The following is a 20249-nucleotide window of genomic DNA, read 5'->3' as shown; positions in this document are numbered from 1 at the left end:
ATCTCAGAATTTTGATCCTTTGACTTTGGGAAAAAAATTAGCGTGGGAGGGGCCTAGGCGCCCTCCAATTTTTTTTGGTCACTTAAAAATGGCACTAGAACTTTCTATTTCCATTAGAATGAGCCCTCTCGCAGCATTCTAGGACAGCTGGGTCGATACGATCACCCCTGGGGAAAAGAAAAAACAACAAAAAAACAAAAAAAAAACAAATAAACACACATCCGTGATCTGCCTTCTGGCAAAAAATACAATATTCCACATTTTTGTAGATAGGAGCTTGAACTTCTAAAGTAGGGTTCTCTGATACGCTGAAGCTGATGGTGTGATTTTCGTTAAGATTCTATGGGGTGTTTCCTCCTATTTTCTAAAATAGCGCAAATTTTCTCAGGCTCGTAACTTTTGATGGGTAAGACTAAACTTGATGAAACTTATATATTTAAAATCAGCATTAAAATGCGATTCTTTTGATCTAGCTATTGGTATCAAAATTCTTTTTTTTAGAGTTTTGGTTACTATTGAGCCGGGTCGCTCCTTACTACAGTTCGTTACCACGAACTGTTTGAAAACTTAACAAAGCAGAGATGGGACATTCTGAACCTAGCATGTGAAAAATACGGTAATAAACAAGTGTGGTCTGATCAAGGTCGAGTTTATATGCGCCTTTCGAGTGATGCTTTTCCCCACCACCTATGGTCGTTGAAAGATGTCGCTTAGATTGTGTTTTTTTATTTTTTATTTGTAATTTTTTATGTATTATTATTTTTTTTTATTATTTTTTTTCAAATAGAATCAGTACAGTTTATATTGTTCTTATTTCTTGATAACTAGTTATTGCCGTTCCACCAGAAGGATCGGTTGGATGAATTAGAAAATAATGCTTTAGATGTTAATGGTATTGAGCCTTTGATCTTTTGGAATTTATGTCCATCACCAGAGGATCCGGTATGTTGCGCGCTTTTCACTATGTCTCATGCTTTTGGATACTATTTGGCAAGTAATTTAAAAGCAAATAATTTTTTTAATTAATTTTTTAATCTGTCTGATAGACTGAAACGGTTTGAGAGATACTCTACTGAGTTGAGTAAAAAATTAAATTCAATAAATATAGGTGATTATCCAGCCCATGGCCCTCTTGTTGATAATTTACCCCAGAATAGGTATCTTTTACCTGAAGAAATTATTCCTGTTAATAATGGCCTTTTTAGACTTGCGAGTTGGAATTGTTGTGGGGTGCTTTCTAGCCTAGATTTTTTATCTACGTTCCTCCCTGGTAATGGGATAGGAGTCATGGGGCTTTGTGAGACTTTTTTGAATGCAAATACCCTGAGTGCGGCAAATATTCAAGGATACCAAATACTTCAGAAAAATAAATTGAATAATCAGAAAGGATGACTTGCTTCTTACATCCATACTTCTTTGCATTTTGAAGAAATCAAAGATTTTGACTCTCTGTATGAGGAAATGATGTTCGAATTTCTGGTTATCGAAGTAACCATAGCATCTGAGAAGGTTCTTTTATGCATGTTCTACCGCCATCCTAGTTGTAGCACCAAGAAATATTTGGATAAATTTGAAGAATTTGCTAAGATGGTCAGTTCCAAGAAAAGAAAAATCATTCTCATGGGACACTTTAATATTGACACTTCTTCAGTAAGTCACGACTCAAGTACTTCTGTGTCTTCGAGTACTCTGGCTACAGACTTCCTTACTAAATCATTGGCTGCTGGCTTTGTTCCATCCGTCTGGATTCCAACTCGGGTTACCAATCAAAATGCATCTATTATTGATAATCAACTAGTAAATTTCCCTGTTGGGTTGTGTGACGTAATGCTTACGGATGTATCTGATCATTTTATTCTTATGAGCGAGTTTCTCCGGTATTCCGGTGAAAATGGTCATGCCAAGTTACTTTATACTGACTGGTCGCAATGCTTGGAGTCAGATGACGTTGAATTTGTATTCAGGTCGTTTACTGAAACATTTCAGAATGCTTTAAATGAAACTTGCCCTCTTATGAAGAAAAGGTGTAAAAAGTACCAGGTGCCCGTAATGTCATGGATAACAAGAGGCTTGCATAAGAGTACTGAGGAAAAAAATCGACTTTCAACTGAATACATAAATTCTCCCACATCAAATAATGAAACTATATTCAAATCTTATAAAAACCATCTCACAAGACTGATAAGATGAGTGAAGAAGATTCATTTTGAGATACTATTTCTCGAAGCTGAAGGATCTCCAAAAAAGACCTGGATAATAGCTAACGAGTGTCTTAACAAAAGCAAAAGTCAAGGGCCGCTTGAATCAATGAATGTATCGGATGGATCAACAGTGAACGGTAAGCAAAAGGTAGCCGAGGAAATCAACCAGTGCTTTGCTAGGATTGAAGAGGCCACCGTAAACAGTAATTTGAATGACTGCTTGGATGTGGAATCTGGATTTCGCGACTTTCTACCATATCCCATCAATTATTCCATATTTCTCTCTCCCGTAACTGAAGTGGAACTTAAGAATCTGGTAAAAATCATGAAGAACGGACATTCTGAAGGAACTGATTGTTCATCTACTTATCTACTGAAACAAACCATTGAATGACAAAAACACTGACACAAAAACAATAGGTTAATACTACTGCTGCTAGTAGTACTGCCTATACTCAATTCTATTACTTGTAATATCAATGCTGCTGCTGTGATGCTACTACGCCTAAGGGTATGAAGATGAAATTTTCAAGAAATTTTGAGGGGGATGATGAACTGAACCAGAACAAGCCCTCTGTATATAGGTTGTCAAAACGTTGTAACAGCAATATCTTAGGAACAGTTTGGTGTGTGAAGTTCAAAATAACAGGCTTTTTGCAAGGGATGTTGAACTAACAAAAAGAACATATTTGCATCCTGATGCTACTGCTTCTACTTATACTACTGCTACTGCTATTATTATTGCTACTTCTATTACTACTACTGCAACTAAAGGTTTGGCTGCTACAATTAATTCTACAGCTACTACTACTGCTGCTATTATGACTAGGGATATTATGGTGAAAAAGTTGGGATATGTAGAAACTTTATGGAACTAAATCGAAACGCGCTATGCCCACGCAAGCGGAGGCATTAGAAATACTTCAGAAACGGTTAGTGACATGTATTAACCTGAAAATTTCAGCGTGTGCTGAACGAGATATTGAAGAAACCATAGGCGCTATGCGCATAATGCTACTAGTGTCACTACAACTATTGCTACTGTGCAAGCTAAGGGTATTAAAGTAAAGCTTTTAAGGAATATTTAGGCGGATGTTGAACTAAATAAAAAAGACTATGATCATGTGGACTTACAAAAAGATAACAAAGCAATATCTGACGAACAACTTATATCATTAATTTTGACCTTTAATGGTAAATTGTGGTGGATTTTGAACTAGTCAGAAGCCACTATATGTATATTTTTAATGCTACCACAACAGTTAATGCAGCTAATGAGAACTTTTAGGGAAGTTTTAGGAGTTTCAATTAAAAGAACAAGAGCTAAGAGCTCATATGGCACTTGTGACGAGGCGAGAAGAGCTAAGAGCCAAGAGATCATATGGTATGAGCTCTTACAAAGTTCTATGAGTCAATAGATTGATTTAAAAAGAAAAATAAGAGGCGTAATGCCAGTCAAGATTTAAAATAAGAGCTCTGAGTCACAAAAACCTTCTAAATATCAAAATTCATTAAGATCCGATCACCCACTCGTAAGTTATAAATACCTAATTTTTTCTAATTTTTCCTCTCCCTTTTGCCCCCCAGATGGTCGAATCTGGGAAAACGACTTTATCAAGTCAAATTGTGCAGCTCCCTGACACACCTACCAATTTTCATTGCCCTAGCACGTCCAGAAGCACCGAACTCGCCAAATCACTGAACCCCTCCCCTCAACTCCCCCAAAGAGAGCGAATCCAGTACGATTCTGTCAATCACGTATCAAGGACATTTGTTTATTCTATCCACCAAGCTTCATCCCGATTCCTCCACTCCAAGTGTTTTTCCAAGATTTCCCCCTCCAACTCCCCCCAATGTCAAAAGATCTGGTCGGGATTTGAAATAAGAGCTCTGAGACATGAATTCCCTCTAAAAATCAAATTTCATTACGATCCGATCATCTATTCGTAAGCTAAAAATACCCTAATTTTCATGTTTTCCAAGAATTCCGGTTTCACCCTCCAACTCCCCTGAATGTCACAGGATCTGGTCAGAATTTGAAATTAGAACTTTAAAGCACAAGATCCTTCTAAATATCAAATTTCATTAAGATCTGGTCACCCTTTCGTAAGTTACAAATACCTCTATTTTCAAAATTACACCCCCCCCCCCATTCCACCAAAGAGAGCAGATCCAGTCCAGTTATGTCAGTCACGTATCTTAGACAGGTTCTTATTCTTCCCATCCAGTTTCATCCTGATCTCACCGCTTTAAGTATTTTCTAAGATTTCCGGTCCCCCCAACTGCCGCCCCCCCCCAATTACGCTTGATCCGGTTGAGATTTAAAATAAAATATCTGAGTTACGAGGTCCTTCTAAATATGAAGTTTCATGAAGATCCGATCACTCCTTCGTAAGTTAAAAATACGTCATTTTTTCTTATTTTTCAGAACTATCCCCCCCCCCAATTGAGCGTATCCGTTCCAATTATGTAAATCACGTATGCAAGACTTCTGCTCATTTTTCCAACCAATTTTCATCCCAATCCCTCCAATCTAAGCGTTTTCCATCATTTTAGGTTTCCCCACCCCAAACATCCCCCAATGTCACCAGATCCGGTCAGGATTTAAAATAAGAGCTTTGAGACACGATATCCTTCTAAATATCAAATTTCATGGAGATCCAATCACCCGTTCGTAAGTTAAAATTACCTCATTTTTTCTAGTTTTTCAGAATTAACCCCCCCCCCCCAACTACCACAAAGAGAGCGGATCCGTTCTGGTTATGTCAATCATTTATCTAGGACTCATGTTTTTTTCCCACCAAGTTTCATCCCGATCCCTCCACTCTAAGTGTTTTCCAAGTTTTAGGTTTCTCCCTTCCAACTCACCGCCCCCGTCACCAGATCCGGTCGGGATTTAAAATAAGAGCTTTAAGACACGATATCCTTCTAAACATCAAATTTCATTGAGATCTGATCACCCGTTTGTAAATTGAAAATACCTCATTTTTTCTAATTTTTAAGAATTACTCCCACCCCCCCCCCCAACTACCCCAAAGAGAGCGAATCAGTTCTGATTCGCTTATTTTTCCCATCAAGTTTCATCCCGATCCCTCCACTCTAAGTGTTTTCCAAGATTTTAGGTTTCCCCCCTCCAACTCCCCCCAATATCATCAGATCCGGTCGGGATTTAAAATAAGAGCTCTGAGATTATTTCATTCCAAACATCAAATTTCATTAAGATCCAATCACCCGCTCATAAGTTAAAAATACTTCATTTTTTCTATTTTTCCGAATTAACTGGCCCCCCACTCCCCCCAGATGTTCAAATCGGGAAAACGACTATTTCTAATTTAATCTGGTCCGGTCCCTGATACGCTTGCCAAATTTCATCGTCCTAGCTTACCTGGAAGTGCCTAATGTAGCAAAACCGGGACTATAGGTTTCCCCCGTCCAACTCCCCCCAATGTCATCAGATCCGGTCGGGATTTAAAATAAGAGCTCTGAGACACAATATCATTCCAAACATCAAATTTCATTAAGATCCAATCACCCGCTCATAAGTTAAAAATACTTCATTTTTTCTATTATTTCCGAATTAACCGGCCCTCCACTCCCCCCCAGATGGTCAAATCGGGAAAACGACTATTTCTAATTTAATCTGGTCCGGTCCCTGATACGCTTGCCAAATTTCATCGTCCTAGCTTACCTGGAAGTGCCTAAAGTAGCAAAACCGGGACCGACAGACAGACCGACAGACAGACAGACCGACAGAATTGGCGATTGCTATATGTCACTTGGTTAATACCAAGTGCCTTAAAAAACTGTACGCATTCAGGTTTTCAAAAGGGTATATAAGCAAAAGCATAGGCAGCATCACTCTATAATAGCTAGAAATATCATTGAAACTTTTAAAGATGCTATTTCAATTAAAAATTAAAAGTTCTGGTGCCTTTTTTAGGAATAACAAGAGACTGGAGGGCAAGCAGCTTTTTTCAAAGCCCATTCATTTTCCAAACGCATCCAGTCAAAATTTTGATACAGCCATTTTGTTCAGTATAGTAAAATAGTCCAGAAACTATGTCTTTAGGGATATTAGGCATGTCAACCTCCCACATTTAAGAAATTGGTCCATTACGCTTTAAAACTAAATGTTGCTTTTAAATAATTCAAAAGGCATTGTTGTTATGGGTGCCAGAAAGACACCTATTTATAGTAATTTCTGTTCGTTTTGAGTTTCTTTTATTTATTGGTAGTGATTTGAGGTAGTTTAACGCTTGGAAGATTATTTGACTTAATTTTGCTCATTCTTAGGATAATGGAGCCCTTTACTTTTCTGTGAAAAACTTCATTTGTGGAGAAAGTTTTTAATTAGTAATATGAAAGGATAGACTCGATTTGCACGCTTTAAATTTTTTTGAAACATTTGAAATCTAAAAACTAGAATTATTAGCCAAAAAAATAATTTGTTGTGTTTAAAGTAAACCCCTTGCCCTTTTATAAATGCATTCTTCCCTAAAGAAAAGATGAATTTTAGATCCGCTCCAGCAATTGGGATTTGACATATTGATAAGTGACTTTCAGCTGAAAAATTTAACCATAGTCTTGAAATTCAATGATCAATATTATGTAGAGCTGTTAGAGAATGGGACAAAATTCACTGGTTGAAAACGATTACTACTACTACCCATCCATTCTCAAATGTCGCTTAAGGGTTACAAATGTGTTTATGTAGATTTAAAATCTAGACAATGTAAATTTAAATGTTACTTTATACTGTTTTGAAGAGTTCTTCAAAAGAACTCTTTAAAAATTAAGTCTTCATAATTTTAATCAGCTTGTGCGGTAAAAACAGATACAATGTTTTTGTTTTTGAATAAAATGTAGAAGAATATTTTTTCTTAGTCGTAAATACAACCTCTCTTTCAAACAGTAAGTGTAACAAGTATATTTTTTCCAAATCTCGTCCCTTGAATTTGTTATTAGAATAAAATCTGTCCATCAATAAATGAGCAAGATGTGATGGAAAAGTCTGAATAAGACGAAGCTTGAAGGAACAAAACCTAACATGTGAAAAGACAAAATTACACTCGGTGAAGATGGGATTATGGTTTAAATGGTTTTGTGGCTGTAGAAACGACTTGAATGGTGCAATTTCTTATCAAGACTTTTAGCTCTTTTATGTTGTCTTCTTCCTTTTCGAAAATGAGCCAAATTTTCTAACGCCTGTAACTTTTGATGGGCATCTTTGATCACAATGAATTTTACATATTAAGTATCACCATGAGAATCTTTTTTTTTATGCACGAGTATTTATAATTCTTTGGAGTTTTAGTAATTACTAGGCCGAGTTGCTTCTTACTTATAGTCACTACTGTTTGATGAATTAAAGAAGGTAAGCTGTGTAACAGTAATTTTCTCAAGTGTTGGCTATCCCTGAAAAGGTCTTTTTTCATAAATGCCTCTTGACATCTTTAGATACCTCTTACAACCTTCAAAACATTATTATATAATTTAATTCTAATGACCGTTATGTTGAATACAGTTAGCTTCCATTACCTATTGCTGCTTTAATTCCTTTGATTAGAATCAAGCAAACAGTTTGTATAGAATAAGAACTTTCTACCAATTAAAAAACTCGTTTAAATTCAGTTTTATTCTTTTATAGAACAAAATGGAAACGTCAGAATCAAATGAAGCTTGAAGGGAGTCCAAATACCATTTCAAAAGACGAAATATCACATGGCGAAAGTGTAGCTCATTCATTCTACCACAACTGGTATTTATCACAGCTAGAAATGAGGAAAGCCGCCAGCTTTACAGCTACTTCTTACGTTACCTCTCAATCTGTACTTCAGAGCCTGGCTTTTGTGACTGGTTGTCAACCTTAAACAATTACTAAACTAAGCTTGTCTCAGAGTCTAGCATAATAACTGAAGTGCTTATGTGTGCCAAAATGAGAGGAAGGTGGAAAGCACCAATATACGAATGCCAAGCGCAAAAGATGTCCCAGTGGCCAAATGAACTCAAAGTTTAATATATTTGCGTGACTTACAAAAACGACGTTTAAATGACGTACAAAAAGCATGACTTTAACAGTTACTATATTAAGCTTAATTCTAAATTAGAACATTTTCAAACATACTTATATCTAAGTGCATGTCCCTGGTACGCTCAGTTAGCTTAATATCCTAATACACAAATTTATTGAAATATAGGAATAATAAAAAGTATGAAGGTTGTACTGTGGTTCAACTTTATTCCATTTCATCTGTTTTTTTATTGTAAATAAACCTGATGAGTTTGTCTTGGTTTTCTTTTTAAACGAATAGAATAAAATTGATAGTAATTCCGGTTCCCTTTTAAGCAAACAAATCGAGAAAAAAGTTTAGTTGGCGCAAAATCCAAATTTTGGCTCTTACTTGTTGACAGGTCATTGACTAGTATTTTGGACTGAGATTGCCCCGTGACGGTACCCATGGTGAGGTAGAGGAGGGAGTGTTATAATAAAGATAGGACAAAATTGCTTACCACTTGCTAGTATATTCCAGTCAGCAAGTTTGAGCAGTTTTTCTACTTTGTCCAAACAACTTACTATGAAAATATTTGTAGTACCTAAATAGGGCATTTAAGAGCTAATCAAATGACGTGCTTAATTCAATCCTATCTTATATTTTAACTGTTCATATAAACATAAGAAATAGGGTTTTACAAGATTTCAGAGGGGTCATCCCTACTCCTCTCCCTAATTTAAGCTACTGCATAAGAATTATCAGAGTTTTTTGTATCTACAGCAGTGCTGTCTCCAATCATGCCTCCAATAGGTTACTTGAGATGCCTTTAGAGTTTGGTAAGGCTGACCGCCTTCGTATTATAGTTATTGATTCACGGGTATAACTACAGCCTAATTATAGTACGATCAGTATTAGCTAATTATTAGTCATGCATGATCCATGCTTGGGAGCGTTGATCCTAGGTATTCCTGTCTAGGTGAAGGTGTTTTTAATCAGATGAAGCGTTGATCCTAGGCATTCCTGTCTAGGCTTTTGATCAGGTGAAGGTGTTTTCAATCAGATGAAGCGTTGATCCTAGGCATTCCTGTTTAGGTTTTTAATCAGGTGAAGGTGCACAGTCGGGCCCCCTGATAAAACGACTAATTTCTGACTACATATAAATTATTGTGTTCTAAAGATGCAGAGGCAATACCCCGTAGAAGTAACATATAAACAATTTATTACTTACTCTAGCGCCTGGTTTCCTTGGTCAGTACCTTTGCAACCTTTACTGTAAGGGTCCCTAACCTTTATCTTAAATCTAATGCAAGGGCCAAAAATAGAAAGTGCTAGGAGACATGCCAATAGCTCTTAAAGATATTGAAAGTTAAGTATCCTTAAAGATATTGAAGACGGATTTATAAAGATTACGAGGATTAACAATTATTCGATTTTTTTTTTTAAGTTCAGGTTCCGTTTGGCATCTAGCGGCCAGGCTCTCAAATGAGAAGGGGTACCAACATTCAAAGACACATTATAAAAATACTATGGTTGAAGCAAATTCGAGCCTAAGGGTAGCCAATAGCTCTTACCTAGCCGTTAAAGATACTGAAGACGGATTTATAAAAATCACGAATATTAACAATTATTCGATTTTTTTCTGAAGTTCAGGTTCCTTTTGGCATCTAGCGGCCAGGCTCTCAAATGAGGAGGGGGCACCCACAGTCAAAGACACATTATAAAATTACTATGGTTGAAGCAAATTCATGCCCAAAAGTAGCGAAATCTGAAGTATCTTAACCCAAAAACCCACTACATGGGTTTTTAGTCACTTGTCCCGCGAAACTGAAAAATTTAGTAGCCCAATTGGCGGTAAATATCCAACTTGGCACCGCATATTTATAAATACCTAAAAAGCAACTGAAACACAAAGAATCAACTTTATATTTTCTTAACGTATCTGCTTTTCGTTTCAGCGTTACTAACAAAAATAGAAAAGTACAAAAATAATAAAAACAAAGAACAAAAAAAAAACAAAAACAACAAGTTAATCTATAATACGCAGAAGGGTGAAACCGTGTACCGAGAAAAAAACTTACATAGATAATACATATATAATAAAACATGTCATGTCATGATCATGTCATGATCCCGAAGCGAAAAAAAAAGCCTGGCATTAGATCACTAAATCTTAAATATATAGTAATGTTAAATATCAAAATACATGCACTAACGCCTTCTTTTAACATTAGTGTTATATTAAATGATAATTTTTTTTCTCTTTTGTGTCATCATAAGGACTGCAGTTTTAATAGACACTTTTAATCTCCACGATACCAAGGGTAAATTATTTGGGTAAGAAATTTTTAGTCAGTTTTTCTTTAACCAAATTATCTTTATTCTCGCAATTTAGTATTGATTTTAAATCTAATTTCATGAAATCTGCAATTCTGGATGATGATGGTCAATTAATCCTTTCTGTCACTAAACTTGTCATGGATTCCTCCTTTGTCTGTCTAAATTTACGCATAAAATTTAATTTTGAAAAGTTTAACGAGCTTAATATGAATATGCTTATGGTATTTTAGAGACATCTAGGAAATATGGCTAAAAACTATTATAATAGATGGCCATGTCGGAGGAATTAATTTACGGTCCAACAATCGTCCAGATATTTTATTTTTATTCTAAACAAAACTGAATAAGCCATATGCTGGTCTCGCAATGTACAAGGAAAGATAGAAGAACCTCTAAAAATATGACAGAAGTGAGAAATATGAGATTTGAGAAATAATACCATAAATAAATATAAACATTTTATAAGCGGCCAGATGGAGTGATTTTTTTTCCCCATATATTTCAAGCCTTTTATGCTTAATTTAGTATTTTGTCTGTTGCTAAGCATCTATTTTTCAAATATATAAATTTAATACCGGGACTGCTTTTAATCATTTTGTGAAGACTCTACACGTAAGTTTGAACCCCCCCCCCCCCCCCCCCGTGTGCACAAGCAATTCTTGAAAAATTTTCAGAGTTGAGTCTTTATTTTATAATGATTTTTACCTGACTTAAAGGTTTTATGAATCTACCCCTACCCCTAAAAATGAGGTTCTTCTAGAAATTGATTTTCGCATGCATTCCTATTATATGTCTATTTATTCTTAGGCGTAATAACACAAGCTGTATTTTTCCTCATATTTAATTATCTGCTGACAATATATGTGTACTTTATGACTTCATGTTTCAAATTGTTTATTAAGTTTGACCTTAAGTTCAAAACATGAAGGACAAATCCCTTTAAAAAAAGCTAGAACTTTTCAAGGATTGAGACCAGGTGTCTACCTCCATGGACATTTGGCAAGAGGGATTGGGAGGATAAGAATTTTCTTTGGGACCGCATTCAAGTTAAGGGAATTTTCTGACCAAAACTGTATATTTTGATAATTCTAAGTCGTCAGGGTAAACCATGGGTCTTGGAAGAATATTTTAGAAAAATATTCTTCCCTCCCGCTTTGAAAGATTAAACAGTATACACTATGATGTTCTATGATTCTTTCCAGAGACACCAGCCCACAAAAATTTAGGAAGAGGGTAAATATGCCCTCTTGAAAAATAGCAAATACAATTTTTCAACTGACAACAAAACATAATGACTTCGTTTAATTATACAAGCAATACTTGGATTAAGTGAGTTTTGATTATCAATCTTATTGGACTTCCATTTTCTTCCATTCTTTCACCTTTGACATAGATTCATCAGCTATGTCCTGCAATGCATCCGGGACAAACTCTAGCCCATTCATGAACAATGAAACTGCGCTGGAGTACAGTCAGTTTCGCAGGAGGCTCTTAATGAGCTTCAGCAGAGAGAACTGTCTCTCTGCTGAGGAACTGAAGTGAGGCAGACACATTAATAATTCCATGATACTGGGGGGTTTTAAGAACAAAAAACTTCCACCGCCGTCCTTAAAATCCATAAAAAGAACCAAAACCTCACGGGTTCTTGCACGGTGTTTTTTTTTTTTTTTTTTTTTTTTTTTTTTTTATTCAATTATCAACATGCGGAAGCATTTTCCACTCGGTGCTAAGCAAATCTTCTTCAAAATTTAAAGTCACAGAAAGTCTACTGTGCATCAAAGCAATAGAGGGAAAATAAGGGTAATTTTTATGTAAAAATTTTTTGCTAATGTTTTTTTAATCCAAATTATCAGTCTTCTCACAATTTGGTAGTGTTTTCAAATTTAATTCTACAAAATTCTGCAATTCTGGATGGTCAACTGCTTCTTTTAACCACAAAACTCATAATGGATTTCTCCCTTGTCTGCTTAAGTTTACAAGCAAAATTTTATTTTGTAAATTTTACGACCTTGTTATGAATATTCTTTTCATATTTCAGGGGTATCTAGGAAATGCGGCTAAGAGTTATCAAAATAGATGGCCATATCAAAGGAATCAATTTATGGTCTAATAATCGCCTAAATATATATATATTTTTTTAATAGGTATTTCCTATCAAAATAGATGGCCATGTCAAAAGATTCAATTTATGGTCTAATAGTCACCTTATATATATCCTATTTTAATAAAAACGGAGTAAGCCACAAGCACGTCTCGTTACATATTAAGAAAGAAAGAAGAACCTCTAGAGATATAACAGAAGTGAGAAATATGAAACCTAGAAATAATGTCATTCTAGAAATATAGAAAATAATGCAAATTTTGACAGAAATTACTCCGTATATGAGAGGGGCTGTTCCTCCTCAACGCCCCGCTCTTTACGCTAAAGTTTTCTAATGTTTTAAAATGTAAAGTTAAGAGAAAGAGTCTAACTTTAGCGTAAGGAGTGGGGTGTTGAGGAGGAAAAGGCCCTTTCATATACGGAGTAATTTCTGTTCGTTTTAAGTTTTAATATCGCTCCTTACTTTCAGTTAAAAAAAAAACTTGTTTTTTTGTTTAATTACAATAAAGATTGGTGTCCGTCGGTAAAAGAACGAAACATTTTTAATAACATTATCACCCAATCAATCGACAAAAGGAACAGCAAGTCGGTAAAATCCATTACCCCCCCCCCCCCTCTCAATCTTTTTGGCTATTAATAGCTCTGCCAGCGGAACTGAAGCACAGTATTTACAACAGAACTATACACAATCTCTTAATTTCTTAGACCAATGTTAAGACAAAACTTCTCAAAGTGTGCAATTACAATCGGTTGTGTTTTTTTTTCTTACACTGGGTAAATCAATAAAATTTTGGAAAGAGTTCAATGGAATGTGAACAAAAAAATAGATTATTCCCCAGTAGGACACAGAAGAAATATAATAATGTCTCCGCACATTTATCCCAGCCCCCCAGGTCGGTTTGATTGCCGAAAGTTGCCTAGTCACGTTTACTGAGCCTTTAAAGGTTTAAACAGCAAATAGAACACATGTGTCAAGCTTACCGTCCAGGATGTAGGCTAATATATAGCTAATATACAGGCTAATATATATATATATATATATATATATATATATATATATATATATATATATATATATATATATATATATATATATATATATATATATATATATATATTATCAAACGATTTGACATACTGGAATCAATTTGACTGACTTTCTGTTGCAGGATATGGGGAAGTATCAGAGAAAAACTGAGAGGGAATTACACAATGAAGACGCTCTGAGAAACGCTTCATTCGATGTTCTTCATGGCAGCAAGCTGCAGCCTGTAGCCAAAGCTACAGGATTTCTAAGAAGAACAATTGGAAGGGCGTTTGAAAGACTGAAGAAGTTGGAAAATCTCAATTCCGTAAATTTCAAGAAGGAGTACGACTTTAAAAGTGTGTTCTCTGAAGAGGAAGAACGGCAGCTCTGGGATTATTTAACAACAGCCTGTGCCATGCATCACAGCCCAGCAAGGAGTATATGCTGTAAGCTAGCATATGAACTTGCAGTTACCAAAGCACAACGGTACCTGCGAGCTGAACCAAAGGAATGGCAGCTAGAAGAGAATAGGCTCTTTCCATTATGGTCAGAAGTAACCTTACTTGTCACTCAGCCGAGGCAACGAGCTTGAGACAATCTACCGCTACACGCTACACGCTACACGCTAAAGTGGGAGAGTTTTTGATAATCTGCAAAAACTCATAGAGAAAAATTGCTACCAATCACATAAAATTTACAACGTGGACGAGTCAGGAATAACAACGGTTCACAAGTCACCGAAGAATGTGGCACCAAGAGGGCTGAAACAAGTAGGACAGATCATGTCTGGTGAAAGAGGAATTCTGGTTACGGCGGTAGGCTGTGCATATGCAATAGGTTAAGCTAAACCACCCTTTTTTCGTTCCCCGAGTGAGGTGGCTAGATGGTTTCTTGAACGGTTCCCCTTCTGGTAGTGATGGTCGTGCCCAGCAATCAGGATGGATGACGTAAATATTTCCAGATGTTCTCCAATATTTCGCCAAGCATTCCAACTGCGGACCTAAAGAGAGAACCCTACTTATCCTTGACAACTACGAATCACATATTGCACTGGAGGTTGTCAATTTTTGTAAAGAGAAGAAAATCAACGTCCTCACGTTGCCATAGCACTGTGGCCACAAGATGTAGCCTCTTGACATCTCCGTGTTTGGTACTTTTAAGTGGTATTACAACGATGCGTGTAACAAGTTTATGCTCCAAAACCCTAACAGACGAATCTTGATCCATGGCATCGGTGCTGCGTTTCCGAAAGCCCTATAATTTGAGAAAATCGTCAGCGGGCTTAAAAAAAGTGGGATCTGTCTCTTCAACGGGGATGTCTCCGGTGACCATGAGTTTTATCTTCCTACGTGTCGGACAGTCTGGAACCCCAAAAAAGTGCGGAAGTCCCCTCTTCTACTAGTTCAGACGAAGCTGAAGGAGGTCCCCCCAACCTGTCACCTGACAAACCATTAACAATCAACATTTCCCCGAAGGCTGTCACCCCAGAAGTCGTCAGACCGTTTCCGAAAGCTGTATAAAGGTTAGAAAAACCTTGAGGACGCAAAAAGCTCTGTTTTGCAATGCTCATTGACACGGCAGAAAAAGAGCGCTTTGAAGCTGAACGTCAAATAAAAGAAGCCAAGCAGTCAAAGAAGAAAAGTCAACGTGGATGGAAATTAACAGCAAAAATAAATATCACGGCTGACTTGGATGAGGAGGAAGACATCGTGCTTAGCGATAAAAGCAGCAACAAGAGCCTTCACATCGGAAATACTGAGGAGGATGGTGAGACTTTTTAAGACCAGAAAGAATTAATGAGGGCATTTTTGTTCTTGTCAGTGTAGTTGGCAAGAAGATAACGCAATATTTTGCTGAAAGGGTCTTCGTGAAACACGAGACTTAAGATGAGATTGAACTGCTCTCTTGAAAGAATATTTTTCTCTCTTACAAATTTCAAGAGACGACTGAAAAGGGAAGGGTCAGTCTTGAGGACGCTCTGATGAAACTGCCAAAGCCATTTTTATGGTTTCAGTGTGTTATAAAGAGCCAATGCGAACATTTTACTTGAGTGATACATTATAATTTTATTTATATATTTTTACTTGATATGTTTATACAAAATATATAGTCGAAGATGATTAAGAAAATGACAGTCCATCTTGCCCCCTCCGGTGGTCCGTCTTGCCAGCCCCTTGGGATAATACGGATCTTTTGACCTTTTCTTCTAAGATCTGCGTTTTCTCAGAAACCCTTTTGAGTCTATGGTCACTTTGATATAAACTAAATAATTACTTCCCATAAATCCCATAACACGACCGTCAACTATAACTGGCAGAGTGAGAACCCACTAATGCACAAATCTAAACCATTCATATTAAAGAAATACAAGAGAGGAAACTTGAATACCTTCCGAAAAACTTCTGATGACATACTTTGCTCAAAACGTGAGTACTTTTGAGTCGTTTGGTCGGCTAATCCTAGAACTGATTCCATAAATTGCGACAGCTTTCCTTTGAATAAATAGGAGATAAAGATAAAGCTTAAAAATTCTGCCAATCAAAATAAAGGGAATAAAAGCTGTTGTTTTATTTGCCTCCAGCTGTTTGCTTTATTGTACCTGCAGCTATTGGCTTAGTTGTTTGCAGATATTTGCTTTATTGTACCGGGGGCTATTGACTTAGTTGTCCCTATATATTGTACTTGCAGCTGTTGGCTCTGCTGTCTGCAGCTTTTGCTTTATCGAACCTGCAGCTATAAGTATAGTTGCCCTTGTGTATTATTGTAATTGTAGCCTTTAGCTCAGTTGTTTGCAGCTGTTTCCTTTATTTTACCTGCAGCCATTAAAGTAGTTGTTCGTGAATATTGTACTTGCAGCTGTTCGCTTATTTGTCTGCAGCTTCTTGCTTTATTTTACCTACAGCTATTGGCATAGTTGTTTGCATTCATCAGCTTTGTTGTTTGCATTTGTTTCCTTTATTGTACCTGCAGCTATTGAAGTAGTTCTCCTGTATATTGTACTTGCAGCTGTTGGCTTAGTTGTCTGCAGTTGCCTACTTTATTGTACCTGCAGCTGTTGGCTTAGTTCTCTGTAGCTGTTTGCTTTATTGTACCTCTTATTATGATTGTGTATGTGATTTTGTATGTGATTGTGATTGTGTATGTGATTTCTTATGTGATTGTGCACGTGACTGTGCATGTGATTGTTCATGTGATTGTGTAAGTGAATGTGTATTTAATTGTGTATTTGACTGTGTATGTGACTGTGTATGTGTATGTGTATGTGTGTATGTGTATATGTATGTGTGTATGTGTATGTGTGTGTATGTGTGTGTGTCGGGGGGAAAGGGTTACGTAGGAGGATCTTTCCCTGGAGGAATATTTCACGGGGGAAAAGACACTAAAACATTAAAACTTAAAACGAACGGAAATTATTCCGTATATGAGGGTGTTCGCCCCCTCGTCAATATCTCGCTTTTGAAGCTAAAGTATTTTTAGTAATTTTAAAAGAGTTATTTATTCTAATTAAACGACTTTTGTGATTCAGGGGGTATTCTTAATTGGAACAAAATTTGAACTTTAGCGTAAAGAGTGAGGCAATGAAGAGAGGGCGAATCCGCTCGTATTACGTATGTGAGGTAGTTTCTTCCCCTTGTCAGTACCTCGGTCTTTAAGCTATTAAATAAAAAAAAAATTTTTTTACTGAAACTAAGGAGAAACATTAAACCTTAAAACGAAAAGAAATTACTCCGTATATGAAAGGGGATGTTCCCTCCTCAACGCCCCGCTCTTTACGCCAAAGTTTGACTCTATCTCTCAACTCTTCATTTTAAAACAGCAAAAATTTAGCGTAAAGAGCAGGGAGTTAAGGAGGGAACAACTCCTTTCATATACGGAGTATTTTCTGTTCGTTTTAGGTTTTAATGTCACTCCTTACTTTTGGTTAAATTTTTTTAATTTAATTTCTGAACGTTTTTGCATTAATGCATGCTTTGATTTTGGCTCTCATGAATAACTAAAACGAAACTTGCATATTCATTTATTTTTTGGCTAAATGGCTTTCTCATAGTTTTGATCGGACGGGAGAAAAACAGGAGCGAGAAAGGAGGCCTAGTTACCTTCCAATTTTTTTTCAAACAGTTCGTGGTAACGAACTGTAGTAAGGAGCGACCCGGCTCAATAGTAAACGAAACTCTAAAAAACGGAACTTCGATGCTAAGAGATATATCAAAAGAATCGTATTTTTATGCTGATTTTAAATATATAAGAATATATCGAATTTAGTCTTTGTCATCAAAAGTTACGAGCCTGAGAAAATTTGCCTTATTTTGGAAATAGGGGGTAACACCCCCTAAAAGTCATAGGATCTTAACGAAAATCACACCATCGCATTCAGCGTATCAGAGAGCCCTATAGAAAAAATTTCAAGGTCCAATCTACAAAAATGTGGAATTTCGTATTTTTTGCCATAAGACAATTTTTTTTTTCTTTTTTTTTCCAGGGGTCATCATATTGACCAAGTGGTCCTAAAGTGTTGCAAGAGGGCTCATTCTAACGGAAATGAAAAGTTATAGTGCCCTTTTTAAGTGACCAAAAAAATTGGAGGGCACCTAGGCCCCCTCCCACGCTCATTTTTCCCCAAAGTCAATTGATCAAAATTTTCAGATAGCTATTTTGTTCCGCATAGTCGAAAACCATAATAACTATTTCTTTGGGGATGACTTAACCCCCCCCCCCACAGTCCCTGGGGGAGGGGCTGCAAGTTACAAACTTTGACCAATGTTTACATACAGTAATGGTCACTGGGAAGTGTACCGACGTTATCAGGGGGATTTTTTTGGTTTGGGTGTGGGGTTCAGGGGAGGGGCTATATGGGAGGATATTTCCTTGGAGGAATATTTCATGGGGGAAGAGAAATTCAATGAAAAGGGCGCAGGATTTTCTAGCATTACTATTAAAAAAAAAAACAATGAAAATATAAACATGAAAAAGTTTTTTTCAATTGAAAGTAAGAAGAAGCATTAAAACGAACAGAGATTATTACGCATATGAGGGGTTCTAAAAATACTTTAGCATAAAGAGCGAGGTATTTAGAAGGAGATAAATACTTTGCTCTTTATGCTAAAAAAAAATTTAAGTAATTTCAACTATTTATTCTACGGCCTTTCTGATTCAGGGGTCATTCTTAAAGAATTGGGACAAAACAAGATTTAGTGTGCAGAGCAAGGTATTAACGAGGGGACCAAGCCCCTCATATATATAATCAAAAATATAATAAAATAAAAGTTTGTTATGGAAGTTAATTCTTAAGTTACGTATATTTTTTACTAATAAAAACGTTCGTTAAAAATTAAAAGATCTAGTTGCCTTTTTAAGCAACCAAAAAATTAGAGGGCAAATAGGCCTCCTTCCCCACCCATTATTTCTCAAAATCGTCTGATATAAACTAAGAGAAAGCCATTTAGCCAAAAAAAGAATTAATATGCAAATTTCATTTTAATAATTTATGTACGGAGAGCCAAAATCAGACATGCATTAATTCAAAAACTTTCAGAAATTAAATAAAAAAAAACAAGTTTTTTGAAATGAAAGTAAGGACCGACATTAAAACTTAAAACGAACAGAAATTACTCCGTATATGAAAGGGGCTTTTCCTCCTCGACACCCCGCTTCTTGCGCTAAAGTTTGATTTTTTCTCGCAACTCTACTTTTTAAAACAATAAAAAACTTTAGCGTAAAGAGCGGGGTGTCGAGGAGGAAAAGCCCCTTTCATATACGGAGTAATTTTTGTTCTTTTTAAGTTTTAATGTCGCTCCTTACTTTCATTTCAAAAAACTTGTTTTTTTATTTAATTGCTTAAAAAGGCAACTAGAACTTTAAATTTTTTACGAACGTTTTTCTTAGTAAAACTATACGTAACTTACGAATTAACTTACGTAACGGACTTCTATATTCAGATGTTTTTATTACGTATATAAGGGTTTTCGTCCCCTAGTCAATACCTCGCTCTTTACACTAAAACTTAAATTTTGCCCCAATTTCTTCAGAATGACTCCTGAATCATAAAGGCCGTAGAATAAATGGTTGAAATTCCCAAGAAATGCTTAGCATAAAGAGCAGGGTATTAGGAGGAGGTGAACCCCTCATATGCGTAATAATTTCTGTTCGTTTTAAGTTTTAATGCTGCTCCTTACATTCAGTTGAAAAAACTATTTCATATTTTTTTTTTATTGTTCTTTTTTAAAAATGCTAGAAAGTCCTGCTCCCCCTAAATGGGAATTCTCTTCCCCAATGACAAATTTTTCCATGTAAAGTTCCCCCCACATAGCCCCCTCTCCTCAAACCCTCCCCCCAACCAAAAAAAAATCCCCTGGAAACGTCTGTACACTTCCCAATAACCATACTATATGTAAACTCTGGTTGCAGTTTGTAACTTGCAGCCCCTCCCAGGGGACTATGGGAGAGTAATTCGTCCCTAAAGACATAGTTATTAGGTTTTTCGACTATATTGAACAAAGTTGCTATCTCAGTATTTTGTTCTGGTGACTTTGGAAAAAATGATCGTGGGAGGGGCCCTAGAAGCCCTCCAATTTTTTCGGTCACTTGAAAAG

General features: G+C 36.2%; 1 protein-coding gene across 1 annotated transcript in view; it reads left to right on the top strand.

The window, feature by feature from the left end:
• Window positions 1-8467, top strand: part of LOC136041299 (barH-like 2 homeobox protein) — a 67851-nt gene extending 59384 nt beyond the window's left edge. Inside the window, exon 4 of the mRNA XM_065725950.1 lies at window positions 7849-8467. Coding sequence (XP_065582022.1) covers window positions 7849-8071 — 223 coding nt within the window. The 3' untranslated portion in view covers window positions 8072-8467. The remainder of the gene's footprint in view (window positions 1-7848) is intronic.
• Window positions 8468-20249: the final 11782 nt, after the last annotated feature.

Source organism: Artemia franciscana, chromosome 1 (genome assembly GCF_032884065.1).
Source record: "Artemia franciscana chromosome 1, ASM3288406v1, whole genome shotgun sequence".
Classification (NCBI taxonomy): domain Eukaryota; kingdom Metazoa; phylum Arthropoda; class Branchiopoda; order Anostraca; family Artemiidae; genus Artemia; species Artemia franciscana.
The sequence above is the reverse complement of the archived record's forward strand: the minus strand, read 5'-3'. Positions and strand labels throughout refer to the sequence as shown.